This window comes from Anomaloglossus baeobatrachus, chromosome 3, assembly GCF_048569485.1.
Source record: "Anomaloglossus baeobatrachus isolate aAnoBae1 chromosome 3, aAnoBae1.hap1, whole genome shotgun sequence".
Lineage (NCBI taxonomy): Eukaryota > Metazoa > Chordata > Amphibia > Anura > Aromobatidae > Anomaloglossus > Anomaloglossus baeobatrachus.
The window spans coordinates 426,515,388-426,537,874 of NC_134355.1; the positions used below are offsets into that span (position 1 = coordinate 426,515,388).

At 49.2% G+C, this 22,487-nt stretch overlaps 1 protein-coding gene across 1 annotated transcript in view; it reads right to left on the reverse strand.

The window, feature by feature from the left end:
- The window catches only part of AP2M1 (adaptor related protein complex 2 subunit mu 1), a 40,637-nt gene that overhangs the window by 10,559 nt on the left and 7,591 nt on the right, over positions 1-22,487 (reverse strand). Inside the window, exons 2-4 of the mRNA XM_075340365.1 lie at positions 17,649-17,768; positions 13,148-13,413; positions 12,433-12,515 (exon numbers count right to left, since the gene is read on the reverse strand). Of these exons, the coding sequence (XP_075196480.1) occupies positions 12,433-12,515; positions 13,148-13,413; positions 17,649-17,722 (423 nt within the window). The 5' untranslated portion in view covers positions 17,723-17,768. The remainder of the gene's footprint in view (positions 1-12,432; positions 12,516-13,147; positions 13,414-17,648; positions 17,769-22,487) is intronic.

Consider the following 22,487-nt stretch of genomic DNA (forward strand, 5'->3'; position numbering starts at 1 on the left):
GGCTGGACCAGGTAGCCGCCTGACACACAAGCTGAGCCGTAGCCTGGTGCCTCAAGCCCGGGACTCATCCACAGCTCTGGTAGAATGGACCTTCAGCCCTGAGTGAACCGTAAGCCCAGCAGAACGATAAGCTCGAGAATTGGTTCCTTGTTCCACCGAGCCAGGCTTGATTTGGAAGCCTGCGACCCTTTACGCTGGCTAGCGACAAGGACAAAGAGTGCATCCGAGCGGCGCAGGGACGCCGTACGATCGATGTAGAGTCTGAGTGCTCTCACCAGATCTAATCAAGTGCAAATCCTTTTCACATTGGTGAACTAGATGAGGACAAAGAGTGTACGGGGATACCCTGACTGAGATGAAAGGGGGGATACCCCTTAGGGAGAAATTCCGGAACCGGACGCAGAACCCCTTGACCTGGTGAGACACCGGGAAGGGGGCTTTGCACGACAATGCTGCCCCGACAGACACTCTCCTAAGTGAAGTGACTGCTCCTAGGAAAACCACTTTCTGCGAAAGACGTGAGAGAGAAAAATCCCTCATAGGCTCGAATGGTGGTTTCTGAAGAACCATCAGCACCCTGTTCAAATCACAGGGTTCTAACAGCCGTTTGTAAGGAGGGACTAAGCGGCAAACCCCCTGCAGGAACGTGCGTACCTGAGGAAGTCTTGCTAGGCGCTTCTGAAAAAAAAAAATACAGAGAGCGCTGAGATTTGTCCCTTAAGGGAGCCGAGCGACAAACCTTTTTCCAAACCGGATTGCAGGAAGGAAAAAAAGTAGGCAAGGCAATTGGCCAGGGAGAAACTCCCTGAGCAGAGCACCAAGATAAGAATATCTTCCACGTTCTGTGGTAGATCTTGGCAGATGTGGGTTTTCTGGCCTGTCTCATAGTGGTAATGACCTCTTGAGATAACCCTGCAGATGCTAGGATCCAGGACTCAATGGCCACACCGTCAGGTTGAGGGCCGCAGCATTCAGATGGAAAAACGGCCCTTGAGACAGCAAGTCTGGTCGGTCTGGTAATGCCCACAGTTGGCCTACCGTGAGATGCCACAGATCCGGGTACCACGACCTCGTTGGCCAGTCTGGAGCGACGAGGATGGCGCGGCGGCAGTCGGACCTGATCTTGCGTAACACTCTGGGCAACATTGCCAGAGGTGGGAACACAAAAGGGAGTTGAAACTGCGACCAATCCTGAACGAAGGCGTCTGCCGCCAGAGCTCTGTGATCGTGAGACCGTGCCATGAATGCCGGGACCTTATTGTTGTGCTGAGACGCCATTAGGTCGACGTCCGGCATCCCCCAGCGGCAACAGATCTCCTGAAACACGTCCGGGTGAAGGGACCTTTCCCCTACGTCCATGCCCTGGCGACTGAGAAAGTCTGCTTCCCAGTTTTCTACGCCCGGGGTGTGTACTGCGGATATGGTGGAGGCCGTGGCTTCCACCCACGTCAAAATCCGCCCGACTTCCAGGAAGGCTGGCCGACTGCGTGTTCCTCCTTGGTGATTGATGTAAGCCACCGCTGTAGAGTTGTCCGACTGAATTCGGATCTGCTTGCCTTCCAGCCACTGCTGGAAAGCTTTTAGGGCAAGATACACTGCCCTTATCTCCAGAACATTGTTCTGAAGGGAGGACTCTTGCTGAGTCTACGTACCCTGAGCCCTGTGGTGGAGAAACACTGCTCCCCACCCGGACAGACTCGCGTCCGTCGTGGCCACCGCCCAGGATGGGGATAGGAAGGATTTCCCCGTCGACAATGAAGTGGGGAAAAGCCACCACCGAAGAAAATCTTTGGTTGCCTGAGAGAGGGAGACGTTTCTGTCGAGAAACGCCGACTTACTGTCCCATTTGCTAAGGATGTCCCATTGTGCAACCCTGCCTGCAGTGACCGCTGTTTGTCCAGCGGAAATATCACCATCGCCGATTGGGCATGGAATTCCATGCCCAGATATGTCAGCGATTGTGCCGGTGTCAGATTTGACTTTGGAAAATTGATGATTCACCCGAAGCTCTGGAGAATCTGTAGAGTAGCGTTGAGGCTGAGTTGGCATGCCCCTTGAGAGGGTGCCTTGACAAGCAGATCGTCTAGGTAAGGAATCACCAAGTGTCCCTGAGAGTGGAGGACCGCTACTACTGTTGCCATGACCTTGGAGAAAACCCGCGGGACTGTCGCCAGGCCGAAAGGCAGTGCCGCGAACTGAAGGTGTTCGTCTCCTATGGCGAACCGCAGGAAGCGCTGATGCTCCGGAGCGATCGGCACGTGGAGATAAGCCTCCTTGATATCGATCGATGCAAGGAAATCTCTTTGGGACATTGAGGCGATGACGGAGCGGAGGGATTCCTCCGGAACCGCCTGGTTTTTACGTGTCTGTTGCCCGGACGGAAAGACCCGTCATTTTTTGGGACCACAAACACGTTGGAGTAAACACCGTGACCCTGTTGCTGAAAAGGAACCGGGACCACCACTCCTTCTGCCTTCAGAGTGCACACCGCTTGCCTGAGAGCCTCGGCTCACTTGGGAGGCGGAGATGTTCTGAAGAATCGAGTCGGAGGACGAGAGGAGAACTCTATCCTGTAACCGTGAGACAAAATGTCTCTCACCCAACGGTCTTTTACCTGTGGCAGCCAGGTGTCGCAACAGCGGGAGAGCCTGCCACCGAGGATGCGGTGTGAGGAGACCGAAAGTCATGAGGAAGCCGCCTTAGTGGCGGTACCTCCGGCGGTCTTTTTAGGACGTGATTTAGGCCGCCATGAATCGGAATTCCTCTGATCCTTCTGAGGCCTATTGGACGAGGTGAATTGAACCTGCCCGCGCCCCGCAAGGACCGAAACCTCGACTGCCCCCTCCTCTGTTGGGGTATGTTCGGTTTAGCTTGAGGAAAAGATGTATCCTTTCCCTTGGATTGTTTGATGATTTCATCCAGTCGCTCACCAAACAAGCGGTCGCCAGAGATTGTCAAACTGGTTAAGCACTTTTTTGGAAGCAGAATCTGCCTTCCATTCCCGCAACCCCAAGGCTCTGCGTATTACCACTGAATTGTCGGACGCAACTGCCTTCCGGCTCGCCGAGTCCAGGACAGCATTAATGGCGTATGACGCAAACGCTGACGTTTGAGAAGTTAAAGACGCAGTCTGCGGCGCAGACGTACGTGTGACTGCCTCAATTTGCGCTTGAGCCGCTGAGACCGCTTGGAGCGCCCAGACGGCTGCGAAAGCTGGAGCAAAAGACGCGCCAATAGCTTCATAGATGGATTTCAACCAGAGCGCCATCTGTCTGTCAGCGGCATCTTTGAGTGAAGCCATATCTTCCGCTGCAACTAAGGATTTAGCCGCTGGAGATAGGAGGGTCCACACTGGAACACTGAACCCAGCCCTCGACAACGTCAAAAGGGAAGGGATAACGTGTATCCTTAAGGCGCTTGGAAAAAACGATATCTGGACAAGCCTGGTGGTTCTGGACCGCCTCCCTGAAGTCAGAGTGATCCAGAAACGTACTCAATGTACGCTTGGGGAACCTGAAACGGAACTTCTCCTGCTGAGAAGCTGACTCCTCAGGCGTAGGAGCTGAGGGAGAAAAAAACCAACATTTGATTGATGGACGCCGTAAGATCGTTCACTACGGTGTCACAATCAGGTGTATCCAGGTAGAGAACGTTCTCAGGATCAGAATCCTGATCAGATACCTCCGCCTCATCATAGAGAGAGTCCCCATGCTGAGACCCTGAATAATGCGGTGAGGTCGAGGGATGCTCCCAGCGAGGTCGCTTAGGGGGTCTGGGACTGCGGTCCGAGTCAGACCCCTCACCCTGGGATCCATGTAGACACTCCCGGAGCACCTTGTTGTACCAACTGGGGGGGGGGGGACCAGGGGGCAATGAATCAACAGTGCCCATGGTCTGAGAGACCTGTCTGGACTGCAAGGCTTCTAGTATCATAGCCATAGTCTCAGAAAGTCTGTCAGTAAATACTGCAAACTCCGTCCCCATCACCTGGACCATTAGCAGAGACTCCGGCTGAGTACGTGCCACAGGGGCCGAGCATTGCATACAATGGGGGTCCGTGTAACCTGCCGGCAGTATAGCCGTACATGCTGTACAGGCTGTATGGAAAACCTGTGCTTCTGCACCCTTGTTTTTCACAGACGATATGCTGTTATCTCCCCCGAACATCAAGGAGGGTATATAGCCAAAATACAAAAGTGCGACCGAACAGTGCAATGTATAGCGTACAAGCATATATCTATATGTGCACTTCGGCACTAGTGGGGTCAGCACCACAGGTGCTTGTTACCGCCCGCTCACAGCGGTTGTGTGACCATCAGAATCCCTGCCAGGGTCTTCCCAAACTTGTCTCTTTTCTCAGCCACAGAAAAAACTGACATGAATGGCTGCCGGCGTCCTGTGTAGAGGAGGAGGCCGTGGGCGTGCCCCAGAAAGTGCGGGAATCCGGTTTCACCGTGTACACAGTGAGAGGGGTGGAGTATGCAAAGCATACTCCAGCTCTCAGCGCTGCCGTGCTGTGCAGCGTCACGCCCTTACCCTGACTGGCAGGCCTGTGGGCGGTAACGAAGTGAGACTAGGCCGCACAAGCCGGGGACTAGAGTGATAAGCGCGGCCGGCATATAAGCCCTGGTCGGCGCGGAAGTCCCCGGCGCACCACAAGTCCCAGCCGCGCCTGAGATAAAAATGGCAGCGGCGGTTAGCGCGGTAGTCCCCCAATACTCTAACACACCCAGCTACGCTGTAGTGTGCGATGGCACCAGTGCGGGCAGCGCCACCGTCCCTGGCGCACTAACACACCCAGCAGTGCTGCCGTGTGTCTGTGCGCGGTCCCCACGGGGACACAGAGTACCTCAACGTAGCAGGGCCATGTCCCTGAGGATACTCCGCTCCATGTCCAGCAGATTCCCAGGGGCTGTGGATGGAGCACGGCCTCAGTGCCTGGAGACCGATAAGATCCCACTTCACCCAGAGCCCTATGGGGATGGGGAAGGAAAGCAGCATGTGGGCTCCAGCCTCCGTACCCGCAATGGGTACCTCAACCTTAACAAACACCGCCGACAAAAGTGGGGTGAGAAGGGAGCATGCTGGGGGCCCTAGTATGGGCCCTCTTTTCTTCCATCCGACATAGTCAGCAGCTGCTGCTGACTAAACAGTGGAGCTATGCGTGGATGTCTGACCTCCTTCGCACAAAGCATGAAAACTGAGGAGCCCGTGATCCCACGGGGGGTGTATAGGCAGAAGGGGAGGGGCCTTACACTTTTAAGTGTAATACTTTGTGTGGCCTCCGGAGGCAGTAGCTATACACCCAATTGTCTGGGTCTCCCAATAGAGCGACAAAGAAACCTTAGTTTCCTATGAACACAGGCTCGCAGTTGCCGTTCACAGGAAGATCATGACAGTAAGAACGGGGCTACACGGGGACTAATGCGATCCTCGCATGACACTCGGCTCGCGCTAGCAGCACAGCAGGAGCAGAGTGTCATGTGAGTGTCACTGCGACTGAGGTCCGATCCTGCGATCGGACCTCAGCTGTGGGGGGCAGGCTGGCACTGAGGAGGGATTTATCTCCCTCTCTCCTCCGTAGCCGGCTATTGCCATTCTCGCACTGCACTCGCGGTACACCGGTGTACCGCGAGTGCAGTGCGATCTTTCTCTCGCCCCATATACTTGAATGGGTGTGAGAGAAAAAGTCTCGTATTACAATCGCAGCATGCTGCAATTATTTTCTCGGTCTGATTGGGGCCGAGAAAATAAATCACTCATGGGTGCTGGGACAGAGTAATATTGGTCTGAGTCGAATGCGATGTTTTATCGCACTCCACTCGGTCCGATTTTCATGCCGTGTGTCTTAGGCCTAACAGGGGTCATCAGCTTACCCCTAAGCTGCCATGAAAATTTATCGGGGAATGACGAGCCCCCCTGCCAGCGTGTGTTAAATCCCGCTGTCAAATTGACAAGATTTAACTGGTTAAAAGCCACAGGCGGAAATGTGCACGCTCGGCATCTGAGCCTGTATCAAAACCAGGGATACTACATAGGATTTAAATATATGGCATATGTCCTGAAGGGGTTAAAATGAACAATATTTTAGTGGGGTGGTTGTGGAAGAGGGTGAAAACAAATTATAGTTTCATGGGAACATTTTTGTTTGCGGTGGAAAAAAACCCCCAAAAGAAGGGAATTTTGTTTACTTACCGTAAATTCCTTTTCTTCTAGCTCCTATTGGGAGACCCAGACAATTGGGTGTATAGCTTCTGCCTCCGGAGGCCACACAAAGTATTACACTTTAAAAAGTGTAACCCCTCCCCTCTGCCTATACACCCTCCCGTGCATCATGGGCTCCTCAGTTTTGGTGCAAAAGCAGGAAGGAGGAAACTTATAAATTGGTCTAAGGTAAATTCAATCCGAAGGATGTTCGGAGAACTGAAACCATGAACCAAAAGAACAATTCAACATGAACAACATGTGTACACAAAAGAACAACAGCCCGAAGGGAACAGGGGCGGGTGCTGGGTCTCCCAATAGGAGCTAGAAGAAAAGGAATTTACGGTAAGTAAACAAAATTCCCTTCTTCTTTGTCGCTCCATTGGGAGACCTAGACAATTGGGACGTCCAAAAGCAGTCCCTGGGTGGGTAAAAGAATACCTCGATAAAAAAAGAGCCGAAAACGACCCCCTCTTACAGGTGGGCAACCGCCGCCTGAAGGACTCTACCTACCTAGACTGGAGTCTGCCGAAGCATAGGTATGCACCTGATAGTGTTTCGTGAAAGTGTGCAGACTCGACCAGGTAGCTGCCTGACACACCTGTTGAGCCGTAGCCCGGTGCCGCAATGCCCAGGACGCACCCACGGCTCTGGTAGAATGGGCTTTCAGCCCCAAAGGAAGCGGAAGCCCAGAAGAACGGTAGGCTTCAAGAATCAGTTCCTTGATCCACCGAGCCAAGGTTGACTTGGAAGCCTGCGAACCCTTACGCTGGCCAGCGACAAGGACAAAGAGCGCATCTGAACGGCGCAGGGGCGCCGTGCGAGACACGTAGAGCCGGAGTGCTCTCACCAGATCTAATGAGTGCAAATCCTTTTCACATTGGTGAATTGGATTAGGGCAAAATGAAGGTAACGAGATATCCTGATTGAGATGAAAAGGAGATACCACCTTAGGGAGAAATTCCGGAACAGGACGCAGAACCACCTTACCCTGGTGAAAGACCAGGAAGGGGGCTTTGCATGACAGCGCTGCCAGCTCCGAGACTCTACGGAGCGATGTAACTGCCACTAGAAATGCCACCTTCTGCGAAAGACGTGATAAAAGACATCCCGCAGCGGCTCGAAAGGTGGTTTCTGAAGAGCCGTTAGCACCCTGTTAAGGTCCCAGGGTTCCAGCGGGCGCTTATAAGGTGGGACTATGTGGCAAACTCCCTGCAGGAACGTGCGGACCTGCGGAAGCCTGGCTAGACGCTTTTGAAAAAATACGGATAGCGCCGATACTTGTCCCTTGAGAGAGCCGAGAGACAAACCCTTGTCCATTCCGGATTGGAGGAATGAAAGAAAAGTGGGTAAGGCAAAGGGCCAGGGGGTAAAACCATTATCAGAGCACCAGGATAAGAAGATCCTCCAAGACCTATGATAGATCTTGGCGGACGTTGGTTTCCTGGCCTGTCTCATGGTGGCAATGACATCTTGAGATAACCCTGAGGACGCTAGGAGCCAGGACTCAATGGCCACACAGTCAGGTTGAGGGCCACAGAATTCAGATGGAAAAACGGCCCTTGTGACAGCAAGTCTGGGCGGTCTGGGAGCGCCCACGGTTGACCCACCGTGAGATGCCACACATCCGGGTACCACGACCGCCTCGGCCAATCTGGGGCGACGAGAATGGCGCGACGACAGTCGGACCTGATTTTGCGCAGCACTCTGGGCAGCATCACCAGAGGAGGAAATACATAAGGCAGTCGAAACTGCGACCAATCCTGAACTAATGCGTCCGCCGCCAGAGCTCTGATCTTGAGACCGGGCCATGAATGCCGGGACTTTGTTGTTGTGCCGTGACGCCATGAGATCGACGTCCGGCGTTCCCCAGCGGCGACAGATCTCTCGAAACACGTCTGGGTGAAGAGACCATTCCCCCGCGTCCATGCCCTGACGACTGAGAAAATCTGCTTCCCAGTTTTCTACGCCCGGGATGTGAACTGCGGAGATGGTGGAGGCTGTGGCTTCCACCCACTGCAGAATCCGTCGGACTTCCTGGAAGGCTTGACGACTGCGAGTGCCTCCTTGGTGGTTGATGTATGCGACGGCAGTGGCGTTGTCCGACTGGATACGGATCTGCCTGCCCTCCAGCCACCGATGAAAAGCCAATAGGGCTAGATACACTGCCTTTATCTCCAGAATATTGATCTGAAGGGAAGACTATCGGAGTCCAGGTTCCCTGAGCCCTGTGGTGGAGAAAGACCGCCCCCCACCCTGAAACGCTCGCGTCCGTGGTGACCACAGCCCAGGTTGGGGGTAGGAAGGATTTTCCCTGCGACAGAGAGTTGGGAAGGAGCCACCACTGAAGTGACGTCTTGGTTGCAAGGGAAAGAGACGTTCCTGTCGAGGGAAGTCGACCTCCTGTCCCATTTGCGGAGAATGTCCCACTGGAGTGGCTGCAGATGGAATTGCGCGAAGGGCACTGCCTCCATCGCTGCCACCATCTTCCCCAGGAAGTGCATGAGAAGCCTCAAGGGGTGTGACTGACCCCGAAGAAGAGATTGCACCCCTGCTTGCAGAGAAAGCTGTTTGTCCAGCGGTAGCATGACTACCGCTGAGTGAGTATGAAACTCCATCCCGAGGTAAGTCAGTGATTGGGTCGGTGTCAACTTGGATTTTGGGAAGTTGATGATCCACCCGAACTGCTGGAGAGTCGCCAGAGCGACGGTAAGGCTGTTTTGACACGCCATCTGAGAGGGTGCCCTGAGAGTGTAGGACCGCCACAACAGATGCCATGACCTTGGTGAACACCCGTCGGGCTGTCGCCAGGCCGAAAGGCAATGCCACGAACTGAAGGTGTTCGTCCCCGATGGCGAAACGCAAAAAGCGTTGATGTTCGGGTGCGATCGGCACATGGAGATAAGCATCCTTGATGTCGATCGATGCTAGGAAGTCTCCTTGTGACATCGATGCGATGACCGAGCGGAGAGATTCCATCCGAAACCGTCTGATGCTCACATGTCTGTTGAGTAGTTTGAGGTCCAGAACGGGACGGAACGAACCGTCCTTCTTTGGCACCACAAACAAGTCGGAGTAAAAGCCGCGACCATGTTCCTGGGGGGGGAAAAGGGATCACAACTCCTTCTGTCTTCAGAGCGTCCACCGCCTGAAAAAGTGCATCGGCCCGCGCGGGGGGCAGAGAGGTTCTGAAGAAACGAGTCGGGGGACGAGAGCTGAACTCTATCTTGTAACCGTGAGACAGAATGTCTCTCACCCATCGGTCTTGAACATGTGGCCACCAGGCGTCGCAAAAGCGGGAGAGCCTGCCACCGACCGAGGATGCGGTTCGGGGATGCCGAGAGTCATGAAGAGGCCGCCTTGGAGGCATTGCCTCCGGCGGGCTTTTGGGGCCGTGGCTTAGCCCACCACGCATAGGAGTTCCTCTGGCCTTTCTCCGGCCTGTTGGACGAAGAGGATTGGGGCTTGGCGGAGGGACGAAAGGACCGAAACCTCGATTGTATTTTCCGTTGCTGAGGTCTCTTCGGTTTGGACTGGGGTAAGGAGGAGTCCTTTCCCTTGGATTCCTTAATAATCTCATCCAATCGTTCGCCAAACAATCGGTCGCCAGAAAACGGCAAACCGGTTAAGAACCTCTTGGAAGCTGAGTCTGCCTTCCATTCGCGCAGCCACATGGCCCTGCGGACTGCCACAGAATTAGCGGATGCCACCGCTGTACGGCTAGCAGAGTCTAGAACTGCGTTCATGGCGTAGGAAGAAAAAGCTGACGCCTGAGAAGTCAAAGACGCAACCGGCGGAGCAGAATTACGTGTGACCGCATTAATCTCAGCCAGACAAGCTGAGATAGCTTGGAGTGCCCACACAGCTGCAAAAGCCGGGGCAAAAGACGCGCCCGTGGCTTCATAGATGGATTTCACCAGGAGCTCTGCCTGTCAGTGGCATCTTTTAGCGATGAGCCATCTGCAACCGATACCACAGATCTAGCCGCCAATCCAGAGACTGGAGGATCCACCTTGGGACATTGAGCCCAACCCTTAACAACATCAGAGGGGAAGGGGTAACGTGTGTCAGTAAGGCGCTTAGTAAAGCGCTTGTCCGGAACCGCTCTGGGCTTCTGGACAGCATCTCTGAAGTTAGAGTGATCGAAAAACGCACTCCGTGTACGTTTAGGGAACCGAAACTGGTGTTTCTCCTGCTGAGAAGTCGACTCCTCTACAGGTGGAGGCGGGGGAGATATATCTAACACCTGGTTGATGGACGAGATAAGGTCATTTACTATGGCGTCCCCTTCAGGTGTATCAAGATTGAGAGCAACGTCAGGGTCAGAGCCCTGAGCTGCGACGTCCGCCTCGTCCTCCAGAGAGTCCTCAAGCTGGGAACCCGAGCAGCGTGAAGAAGTCGGGGAAGATTCCCAGCGAGCCCACTTAGCCGGTCTGGGACTGTGGTCCGGGCAGGAGTCCTCCACGTGAGACCTAGGGCCCCCCCTGGGAGTGTGCTGCGGCGTGGACAGAGAGGGGCCTGGAGGGGACGATCCAACAGGGCCCGGGACCTGTGTAAGGACCGGTCTGGACTGCAAAGCTTCAAGCAGCTTGGGAGACCATTTGTCCATAGACTGAGCCATGGATTGTGAAAGTGACTCAGAGTTTATCAGCAAAAGCGGCAAACTCTGTCCCTGCCGCCTGGACGGGGGGAGCAGGGGGGGGGGGGGGGGGGGTCTACCTGAGCCGAGGGGCCCACTAGTGACCGAGGCTCCAGCTGAGCAAGCAAAACAGGGGTCGAGCATTGCTCACAGTGAGGGTAGGTGGAACCCGCAGGTAACATAGTCGCACAAGAGGTACAGGTCGCAAAATAACCCTGTGCTTTGGCACCCTTGCTCCTTGTGGACGACATGCTGTTGTCTCCTAGGAGAGTGATCACTGAGGGTATATGGGAAAAGGTATATAGCCCGACCGAACAGATTATATATTAATATTATATATATATATATATATATATATATATATATATATATATATATATATATAATATTAATATATAATATATATATATATATATATATATACACACACATACATATATATGTAAGTATCTATTCCGGCACCCTAAGGGGACCAGCACCGGGTGACCGGTGTGGCTTACCGACCGCTAAAAAGCGGAGCGTGTGTCCTCCAGATTCCCTGCCTTAGGTCTCCCAGAGTTGCAGAGCTCTTTCCTGGAAATCCTCCACCGGCAGAATGTCAAAAAAATGGCTGCCGGAGCTCTCTGGGGAGGAGTGGAGCCGTGGGCGGCGCTAGAAAAGTGCGGGAATCTGGAGTCCCCACAGTGATCAGTGAGGGGGGAGGAAACATACAGGATGCTCCGGCCCTCACATCAGACGTCAGGTCGGCAGTCCCGCCCTTACCCCTGACAGACAGGCCCGGGGGCGGGATTTTGCTACTAGGCCGCAATGAAGCCGGGGACTAAATTTAAGACCGCGGCCGACAAGCAGGCGCGGTCGGCGCGGAAGTCCGCCGGTCTGCACAAATCAGCAGCTGCTGCAGCGTCCGGGATGAGGGCGCTCCATGCACAGCCCCCATCGGGACACAGAGTACCTTAGAGATGCAGGGCCCGGTCCCTGAGGATAAATAGACTCCTGTCCGGCAGATTCCCACAGGGGCTGCGGAGGGAGCACGGTCCCAGTAACTGGCTGACCGGTCAGGATCCCACTTCTCCCAGAGCCGCTAAGGGATGCTGAAGGAAAAACGGCATGAGGCTCCGGCCTTTGTACCCGCAATGGGTACCTCAACCTTAACAGCACCGCCGACGTAGTGGGGTGAGAAGGGAACATGCCGGGGGCCCCACTTTTCTTCCAACCGATATAACTAATATGAGAATGCATGAGTGTATGTGTGCCTCCTTCCACACAAAGCATAAAACTGAGGAGCCCGTGATGCACGGGAGGGTGTATAGGCAGAGGGGAGGGGTTACACTTTTTAAAGTGTGGTGCTTTGTGTGGCCTCCGGAGGCAGAAGCTATACACCCAATTGTCTGTCGCTCCATTGGGAGACCCAAAGAAAAACAGATTACCAGATTTCTTTCTGGGTAAAAGTTAGGATCAATAGGTAGCCTATAAAAAAAAACAAAAACAAACCAACAAAAACGGCCTAGGTTGTATGTTTTTCACCTGAACATGTCTCTTACACCCCACAAAAAAATAAAAAAAAAAATAAAGCTGCAGACATTTGTTACCTGACTTTTAATCCCTTGCTGAGTAATGAAGGTCTTCAATGCTCCAGTTTCAGAGTTCTGTGGATAACCAAAATCCAGGATTTCTATTACAGTACAGAGAGAAAAAAAATTATTTTTTTTTTATAGGAGAAAAAAAAAAAAAAAAAAAAAATATAAATAAAAAAACAAAAAACAAAAAACACATTAAATTGGAAATACCAACTTAAACCAGTTCTCATACATACACATACATATATACATATATATATACACATATATATACACATATACACACACTATATATATATACACACGTTAATTGGGGCTGGTATATTAGCCCCACTCACTGGATGAATTCAGCTTCCAGGCTGCTCCTAGGACCAAGCAGTTTCACCATAGACCCAGTGATCACATGAGCCCCTGGGTCCAGAGAAGGAAGCAGGTCAGCTATTCCTATATACATAATGCTTGCTCAGGATTATGTACACAGTGATCAGGAAGGCAAACATGATAATATATCACGTTTACCTTCTCTGTGGGGAGTCTGGATGTGCCCATTGACTCCCACAGATGCTGGGTCTCTTACAGCCGTTTAAGTCTATGGCAGTCCAAAACGATTAAAAAGACACTGAAAAACCCAACTCATACTAGAAATAAAACAGAACATTTTTTTCTATTAGCCGTAAGGCTTGAAATAAAGCTATATAGGACAGATGAGAACAATTTGGCTTCTTACCATCAAGCAGTTCATAGATCAGTACAAAGTTATTCTTGATGTTTTCCTCACTGATCTTGCCAAAGTAAGCCGTCATCACATCACACATCTTATAAAGGAACTCAAATACCATGGCGGCGTTGACATTTTGCTTGGTGACTGCTGCCAGCCAGATGTTTGAGCGCTTCACGTGAAAGAAGCTGGTACGGGCAATGTTGGTGACAGGAGAGCGCACCTGCTGCCGGGCATGGATGACATTGACACGGAAAGCATCCACTGCATTCCTCCTGAGAAAATAGAGAAATGTAAAGATTATGGCATTTCACAATCTACTTATTTTAGGTGGAAATTAGCTCTGTGCATAAGTGATGTGGAAGAAAGTTGCACATAAAAGTACACTTTTTTAAATATCTTCTTTGCTATATAATCCTTTTGGGTTATGAGCCCTTGCCTATCTAAGACACTGAGGACCCTTTCTTACTTTGCTCTGTATTATCTGGTCATTAACCTGGTGGGCCTAAATCGCCAAATCTATACCGGTCCACCAATTATCAAACTATTAAAAGCCAGGCAGGACCAAGGTATGGTTGCATTCATCAGTTTGGCTCCACACAAAGTCCTAATAGCACTGCATTAAAATTAAACAGTACAGGGGAGAAGATGCCATTAAAATCTTCGAATAACTCAGGCTTTATGCCTGGAAATAGAAAGCCATCTCATCACAGAAGATATTAAAAGACAGTCTCACATTTTGTGTGTACATTGGGATTTGTTTTTTCCTTTGGGTACGTCATCGGTAATGTTATACTGGGCAGAAGTGACATACCGTATATACTCGAGTGTAAGCCGAGGCCCCTAATTCTACAACGAGAAACAGGGAAACCGAATTAACTTGAGTATAAGCCCAGGGAGGGAAATGCAGCAGCTACTGGGAAGTTTCAAAAATAAAAATAGATCCCAATAAAATGTAATGTACCCATCCTTATCGTAATGGGCCCCATCCTTCTCCCCCCTCCCCTTATTGTAATATGCCCTTTCTAGTGCCACACCCTGGTGCCCCCTACCGTTATTGTACTATCCCCATCCTTGTGCCCCTTCCTTGGGCCCTCTAGTAATGCACCCTATAGTAATGTCCTCCTACTGGTCCCCTTGTCCTCTTATGAGAAAAAAAAAAACAAAAAAACCACAAACAACTCACCTGTCCTCCGTTCCCGCGGTGACCTCAGCTGCTTCTTGTAGACCCCTCCGTGATCGCGTCCAATTGATGGGGCTGTTGTCCATGTCTTTACTGTAGTTGAATGCTTTACAGCGGCGGCTGTGCAGTAAAGCAATCAACTGCAGTAAAGCGCTGACGGCAGCGGTGGCTCGTGTACAGGACGCTATCACGGAGGTGTCTATGCCTGTGGTCTGCAAGAGGCACCCCTTGATTATCAAGTTCCGTGCACGGAGCCGCCGCTGCAGTCAGTGATTTACAGCAGTTGAATGCTTTGCGCACCGCTGCCGCCGTAAAGCATTCAACTGCTGTAAAGTCACCATGGCAGCCTACAGCGGTGGCTCCATGCACGGGACGCAATCAAGGGGTGCCTCTTGCAGACCGCAGGCATAGACTCCTCAGTGATAGCATCCTGTACACAGGGCCACCGCTGCAGTCAGCGCTTTACAGCAGTTGATTGCTTAACTGCACCGTCGCATTCAACTGCAGTAAAAGACATGACAGCAGGCCCATGCATCAGATGCCATCACGGAGGGGTCTACAAAGAGCAGCTGAGGCACCTCAAGAACGGAGAAGCGGTGAGAATATGAGAATAATTTTGTGGGACCCTGACCCGAGTATAAGCCAAGGGGGGCATTTTCAGCTTTTTTTTATTTAAAAAAAAAAAAAAAAAAAAAAAAAAAAAAAAAAAGGGGGCTGAAAAACTCTGCTTATACTCGAGTATATATGGTATATAACAAAGGGACACGATAATGTAAAATATTTAGAGCTTATTCAACCCTATGTTATCAGTGGAAATGAGAACCACATACTGTATATCAGTAAAGGTAAGAGAATTAGGATCTTTAAATTGTGTTAGCAATATTACAGATGAATATCATCAAAAGACAAGAACGCCAGCAATCGTATTAATCATTACTACCAAAGCAAGTTTCAATAAACTCCCTACCAGAGACCAAAATAATAGCTCAGTCCAACTTCCGAGTTATTAACCAATATGACAGTTTACTAGCCCAACCCCAATATACATCCATTTTTGAGGACTGGCATTACCAGGAGGGCAGTGAATGCATAGGTCTCTAGCAGAAGTAGATTAAGTCAACAATACGATTAGTACAAAAAGCCTTGGACCTCACAATATAAGCCGCTATTAAACATACTGGTTAAGACAGTTTGAGCATGGTACAAGCACAGAGACAAACAGCTGGCACTACAGGGCAAGTCGCAGCAGTAAGATCTTACCTATTGCTACAGCAGCCAATGAAGTGATGAGATGGAAAGAGATGGCACCAGCAAGGAAAAGGACAGTGACAGCAATGAAAGAAAGGGTTAGAAATAAAATACTAAAAAAAACACAGCACACTCTAGCAAAGACCCAGGAGGAGAGCACACCGCATACTGCAGACACATCCAAAACAGCAAGGTGCAGCAGCTTAGCACTCCGCTTACATGCATGCTAACTCCAAAGCCTAGCACAGCAGAGGAGGTGGAGAGCAGCCATGCCTCATGCCCATCCTCTGCCTTCAGCTCAATGCCAAGAACAGAAAACCTAAAAGGAGGGGAGCACACCAAGTGCTGAAACTGGATGGCAATTTCTATATACACACACCTTATTGATGGGGATAGCACTGAAGACCCTTCAATATCATCAACAGTGTGGGTCCAAGAGGTCAGACCCTTTGATGAAAGAGTGATGGCATATACTAGAAATATACACCACTTCATAGGATAACAAGCCCTAACAAAACAGAACATCCTAAATGACTCCGCTTTAGCTGGATTGGCACTCCACAGTAGACATGCTGTACAATTCCCTTCTCAGTTTGACATGCTAATTAAAAATAAAAAAACAAAAACCCACAAACACTATGGAAACCCTCTAATGAGAATTTCTTTTATTTGAAAAGAAGTAGTCATGCGCCATGCAGGGTGTAAAAATGGCAACCATGCATTACCCTGCATAAAATAAAAATTATCTGTGTGCGAGGCAAAGGAGCTTAAATACTGAATCTTTGCTTAGCAAAACACTGTTTCTGATACCTCACTAGGTAGGAAACTTTTTTATCCAAGTGTTACTAAGTGTACACAGTTAGATAGGATGGAAAGTGCACAAGAAAGTCAACATACCAAACATCCACATGCAATGTAAGAAGAGAAGTATGCTCTTGATCAGGGGTGGGGGGGGGGCAGAAGAGTTCATCACAAGTGACTGGAGACCCTAGATCTCGCCTGTACAAACTAATCAGATGGGGGAAATCGCTTTAGAATGACAGATTTAACACATTTACATTTTCCTCCTCATGGAAGAACTTAGGAGAGTGGTCTTCCAGGGAACAAATATAGGCATCTAAACCTAGTTACACCGGTTCTGCACTTCCCATATTGTTCTAGTAATAAAATATAGCAAGATCTGCATTACTAAAATCTAAGGAAGCTAAGTTACTTAGGTAAAACCGTCATAAAATGCAAAATTCTTCAAAATCAATTACTCTTCATAATGGTTAGAAGCAGATTAGTGTATCCTGATTGAACCTCATGTAAAATTGGTGTGAGATAACAGGAAGGGTACTGAAGATCCAAACTATAAAGACAACCAAAGACCTGGCCAGACAAATTCCAATGGGCTTACAATTTTGGAAGATATTCCTTCAATATCCACGACAGTCCTACATGTGCATATTATTTGGGCAGGATTGAATCCTTAGCAGACATCCCACAAAACAAAAAGCTTTTACTAGTATTGCCTCAGTCTTTTCCATTTCAACCATCTATATGAAAAATGGTTTATATCCTTGTCTTTTCAAAGGCTCCAAATGGAAAGAAGTTACACAGGAAGAAATAAGTCACATTTTTCTTAAACAATAGGCATCATCTGATTGTGGACAACATATTGTATTGCTAAACACAGCAAGTAAGGATGCCCTCATACAGAGCCGTCCATATAAAACGCCATGGAGAGAGTTCATTCTTATTACAGGCCCTTAAGGTTGAATAACTGCTACCACCACTGGGTGCACGATCCTTCGCACAGACAAGCCCCTTAGGGTGGAAAGTTTCCTACATTTGAGGACAACCTCTGACACATTTTACAAAAGGACCAAGCATCCATGATTACTATGCAATGTTGCAGGGAAAAGGAGTGGCCAGAAAGGTAAAAACAGCTTAACACTGGGTCAGAAAAGCAAGATTGATAACAGTGATCAGTTCCAACTTCACTTTAGAAGGTGGTTGTTTTAGGGAGGAGAAAAAAAAACAAAACAAAAAAACCCTGCAGCATAAGCATACAAAATAAAGGTGAATGCAGCTTACCCAATGTCATCTCTGTACACCCGGGAGATGAGGACCTCTCCCTTGTGATTATAGATAAACAGGCCTCCGATCATGGTGGATTTTTTTTTTCAGTCTCCTATTTCCATTATTACAACAGACCTGTGAAAAAAAGTGAAGAAAAAAAAAGGTTGGAAATGGCACCAATGCAGACAAATGTGATTAGAGGTAAGGTTGGCCAACATATCTGGAAAGAGCCTAAGGGTACCTTCACACTTAGCGATGCAGCAGCGATTCGACCAGCGATCTGACCTGGTCAGGATCGCTGCTGCATCGCTACATGGTCGCTGGTGAGCTGTCAAACAGGCAGATCTCACCAGCGACCAGTGAACAGCCCCCAGCCAGCAGCGACGTGCAAGCGACGCTGCGCTTGCACGGAGCCGCCGTCTGGAAGCTGCGGAGACTGGTAACTAAGGTAAACATCGGGTATGGTTACCCGATGTTTACATTAGTTACCAGTGTGAGCAGGGAGCAGGGAGCCGCGCACACTGAGCGCTGGCTCCTTGCTCTCCTAGCTACAGTACACATCGGGTTAATTAACCCGATGTGTAATGCAGCTACATGTGCAGAGAGCAGGGAGCCGCGCACACTGCTTAGCGCTGGCTCCTTGCTCTCCTAGCTGCTATACACATCGGGTTAATTAACCCGATGTGTACAGCAGCTACATGTGCAGAGAGCCGGAGCCGGCAGCACAGGCAGCGTGAGAGCTGCAGAGGCTGGTAACTAAGGTAAATATCGGGTAACCACCTTGGTTACCCGATGTTTATCTTGGATACAGCTTACCTCAGCTGCCAGATGCCGGCTCCTGCTCGCTTCATTTGTCACTCTCTCGCTGTCACACACAGCGATCTGTGTGTCACAGTGGGAGAGCGCCTTTGAAGAAAACGAACCAGGGCTGTGTGTAACGAGCAGCGATCTCGCAGCAGGGGCCAGATCGCTGCTCAGTGTCACACACAGCGAGATCGCTAATGAGGTCACTGCTGCGTCACAAAAAGCGTGACTCAGCAGCGATCTCGGCAGCGAGCTCGCTGTGTGTGAAGCACCCCTAAAGAGAACCATAAACGCACAGTACACAAAGATCTTCTATAACCCTGCACATCTGAACACACAAGGCAGAACCAATTCTCCTGCAGAAACATATAGACATTAGATTTTCAGTGACAAATGATTACATGAAAGACAACGAGACGCCTTGGACACTGCCATTTATTACAGAACGTCGGCTGTTTAGGCCTGTTTTCTGTCTACAGCACCAGAAGCACAGAATGAGGGGGTGGAAAAGATGAGCTGGCACAGAAGATGCTTCATACAATCTGATGACCTGTCTCTTCCCAGATCTAACAATGAACAGTCAGCACTGCCTGCAAGAAACCAGAGGAAGGAAGAGGCAGAGATCCGCGCACACGAAATTCCAGGGAAATCGCTGATTTCAGAGGAAACTGTTTTCTATGCAAACTGCTCAGGAATTGAAACTGCTGATCTCACAAAATGCTACATACCGAGGAAAAAAAAAAAAAAAAAAAAAAAAAAAAGCAAAACAACCCAGAAATGATAGATCATGTTACACGGATTATGTGAGCAGGGGGCTTACAGCTGTGATGTACACAGAATAATACAAAGAACAGGGGGAAAAACAAACAAACCCACATTAAATCCTTCCAGATGAAAATGACTAGAAACTCAGGAATGTTAGACACGGGTGGTGGCGAGGGGGATGGGCAGATCTGATATTAGCGAAGTGGTATAGATCACAATAGTACAAATTAGATCTGAGCATCTGCAGATTGCTCCTTCTGCATTACCCTTAGTGCATGCGCTGAATTATCTAGGATCCTTGGTTTATGGTAAAGGATCCTTTTCCAATATGCAGAGACTGTATGAATCCTATGCTATAGGATACCCATAGGATGGGGAGTAAACCTCCAACAAAAAAAAAAAAAAAAAAAAAAAACAACCAAAAGCAGAATGATATGCAAGAAAAAAAAAAAAAAAAAAAAAAGTATTCTGGTAGTATACAGGAGTGGGGACCGACCGTAGGACGTTTTTTTCCGTTTCCATCTGTTCATGGAGATACAAGTCCAGACGCTGTGAGCCATGATAAGTGAAGATAATAAGATGACCAGAACGAAGAATTCACATTTCAAATTCCCAGAAACATTTACCATATTAACGAAATTCTTTCAAACACAGAGATCCTAAGACTTGGAGGATTAAATATTTTGTCCCATTATTGAGAGCATGCCTGATTGTAGAAGAAATTCACTAAAACTGAGCCAAAAAAAAAAAAAAAAAAAAAAACCACGAGAGAAAAGTGGGGCTGTCGAGCTGTAACCATATTTCACCCGTTATGAAAGGCAAATATTCCACACAAATTAGTGTCAGGATTCCCAACTGAACAAATAAGGAGGGGCCCTTCTCTTTGATATTTAAGGCTGATTCCCAATCCTGCGATTACATCACTCCTCTAATAATTAAAGCTACTGTGACTGATATGTCGCTGTTATATGCGGACATGGAAAGGGACAGCAGTGACGAGCCCAGACGCCACACTGCTGCATCCTCAGTGAGACCCACGGAGACATTAGGTGAATTGGCTACGGGTACGTGCAAACGTTGAGTATTTGGTTGTAGACATTTTGGCATCTCATGGCAGGAAAAAACAGAGCTTTTTATATTATATTATTATTATTATTATTATTATTATTATTAATAATAATAAAAAGCATGTTTACCATTTTTTTTTCCATTGCTTGCAATGGTGAAAGATGCTGAAAACTGACAGCATAAGGATTTGCTTGCAGTTTGACAAAACAAAAAAAAACCTTATCTACAACACAATAATGCACTGTGCGGACACAGCCAATATCATTATAGCCACATGCAGATTTGGTGCTGAAGTTTGTTACTCATCGGCTATGTGCACACGATGCACTTTTGGTGCAGTTTTGTCACAAATCTACATGTCCATCTATCCTTAGCAAGCGCACACAACCGGAGTTTTTTTTTTTATTCAGATTTATTATAGCGCTATCAATTCCATGGTGCTTTACATGTGAAAGGGGTATACATAATAGGGACAAGTACAATAATCAAACAATACAAGACACAGACAGGTACAGGAGGATAGAGGTCCCTGCCCGCGAGGGCTCACAGTCTACAAGGGATAGGTGAGGATACAGTAGGTTAGGGTTGTGCGGCGCTGTATCAGACTGAGGGTTACTGCAGATTGTAGGCTTGTCTGAAGAGGTGGGTCTTCAGGTTCCTTTTCAAGCTTGTCAAGGTAGGCGAGAGTCTGATGTGTTGTGGCAGAGCATTCCAGAGTATGAGGGAGGCATGGGAGAAATCTTGGATGCGATGGTGGGAAGAGGAGATGAGAGGAGCAGAGAAGGAGATCTTGTGAGGATCGAAGGTTACGTGCAGGTAAGTACCGGGAGACTAGGCCACAGATGTAGGGAGGAGACAGGTTGTGGATGGCTTTGTAGGTCATGATTAGTGTTTTGAACTGGAGTCGTTGGGCAATGGGAAGCCAGTGAAGGGATTGGCAGAGAGGAGAGGTCGGGGAGTAGCGGGGGGATAGGTGGATTAGCCGGGCAGCATAGTTTAGAATAGATTGTAGGGGTGCGAGACTGTTAAAAGGGAGGCCACAGAGCAGGAGGTTGCAATAATCCAGGCGGGAGATAATAAGGGCATGTACTAGGGTTTTTGCAGCTTCTTGGGAAAGGAATGTTTGGATCCGTGAAATATTTTTGAGTTGGAGGCGGCAGGAGGTAAAGAGGGCTTGGATGTGTGGTGCAGTTTATAATGCAGATTGTTGTCCAAATCTGCATGTCTATCCTTATGCCAGCAATGTCAAAGAGAATTCTGAAGTGCTGTGCACATGTTGCTTCTTCTCTCCTTGCAATTTTGGGTGCAGAAAAACGAAACAGCATGTCAATTATTGGTGCGGTTTTTTTCCGGCATTTTTGATCCCATCCAGCCAATGCGTTCACAAAAAACAAAAACAAAAAAAAAAAAGCGTATTTTGGTGCATTTTTCATGTGTGCTCCTAATCTGAATTCTGAAGTGCTGTAAACATGGCTTGTTTTTCCTTGCAGATTTGGTGCAGAAAATCTGCAGCATGTCAATTCTTGGTGCATTTTTCAGCCCTTCCATCCATTAGCTTCATTATGAAAAATGCATGGAAGGGAAGGAGGGGGGGGGGGGGGGGGGAGCACCAAAAGTTGCATGGGGTTTTTTTGGTGCATTGTTCTGCTAAAAGGTGAAGATTTAATGCAGAAAGTTTCGGCACCAAATACTCTGTGTGCATATAGCCTTATGCTGCTTATTGCATCTGAATGGGATTTTCTGAACCACCATCTAGAGCAGTGGTGGCGAACCTATGGCACGCGTGCTGTCGCCTGATCCTGCCGGTTTGATCTGCTGGTGTGATCGCGCCGGCAGATCAAATCTGTGTTGGAGCGGAGGAGACATTTCTCCTCGCTCTGACACTCCTCCTCTCCCAGGCCGCAGGTGTGTTGCCTAGGAGACGGAGGAGCGTCAGTGAGTGGCGCCGGCGTAATGACGTCTTCTGGCCGCGTGGGAACTGAGGACCCAGGGCGCGCAGCGGGGGAGCGGGTGCAGGAAGGCGAGTTGTGTGTTGCTTTTATTTTTTTTTTATAACTTGTGTGCGGCTGTGCCAAGGTGGGGATGGGGTGGGGGAACGCACATGCCAGAATGGAGGAAACATACATGCATTTACCTGGAAGGAGGTAAATTAACCAGGATTGGGAACATTTACCAGGAATGGGGTACATGCCGGGATGGGGGAACATTTACAAGGAT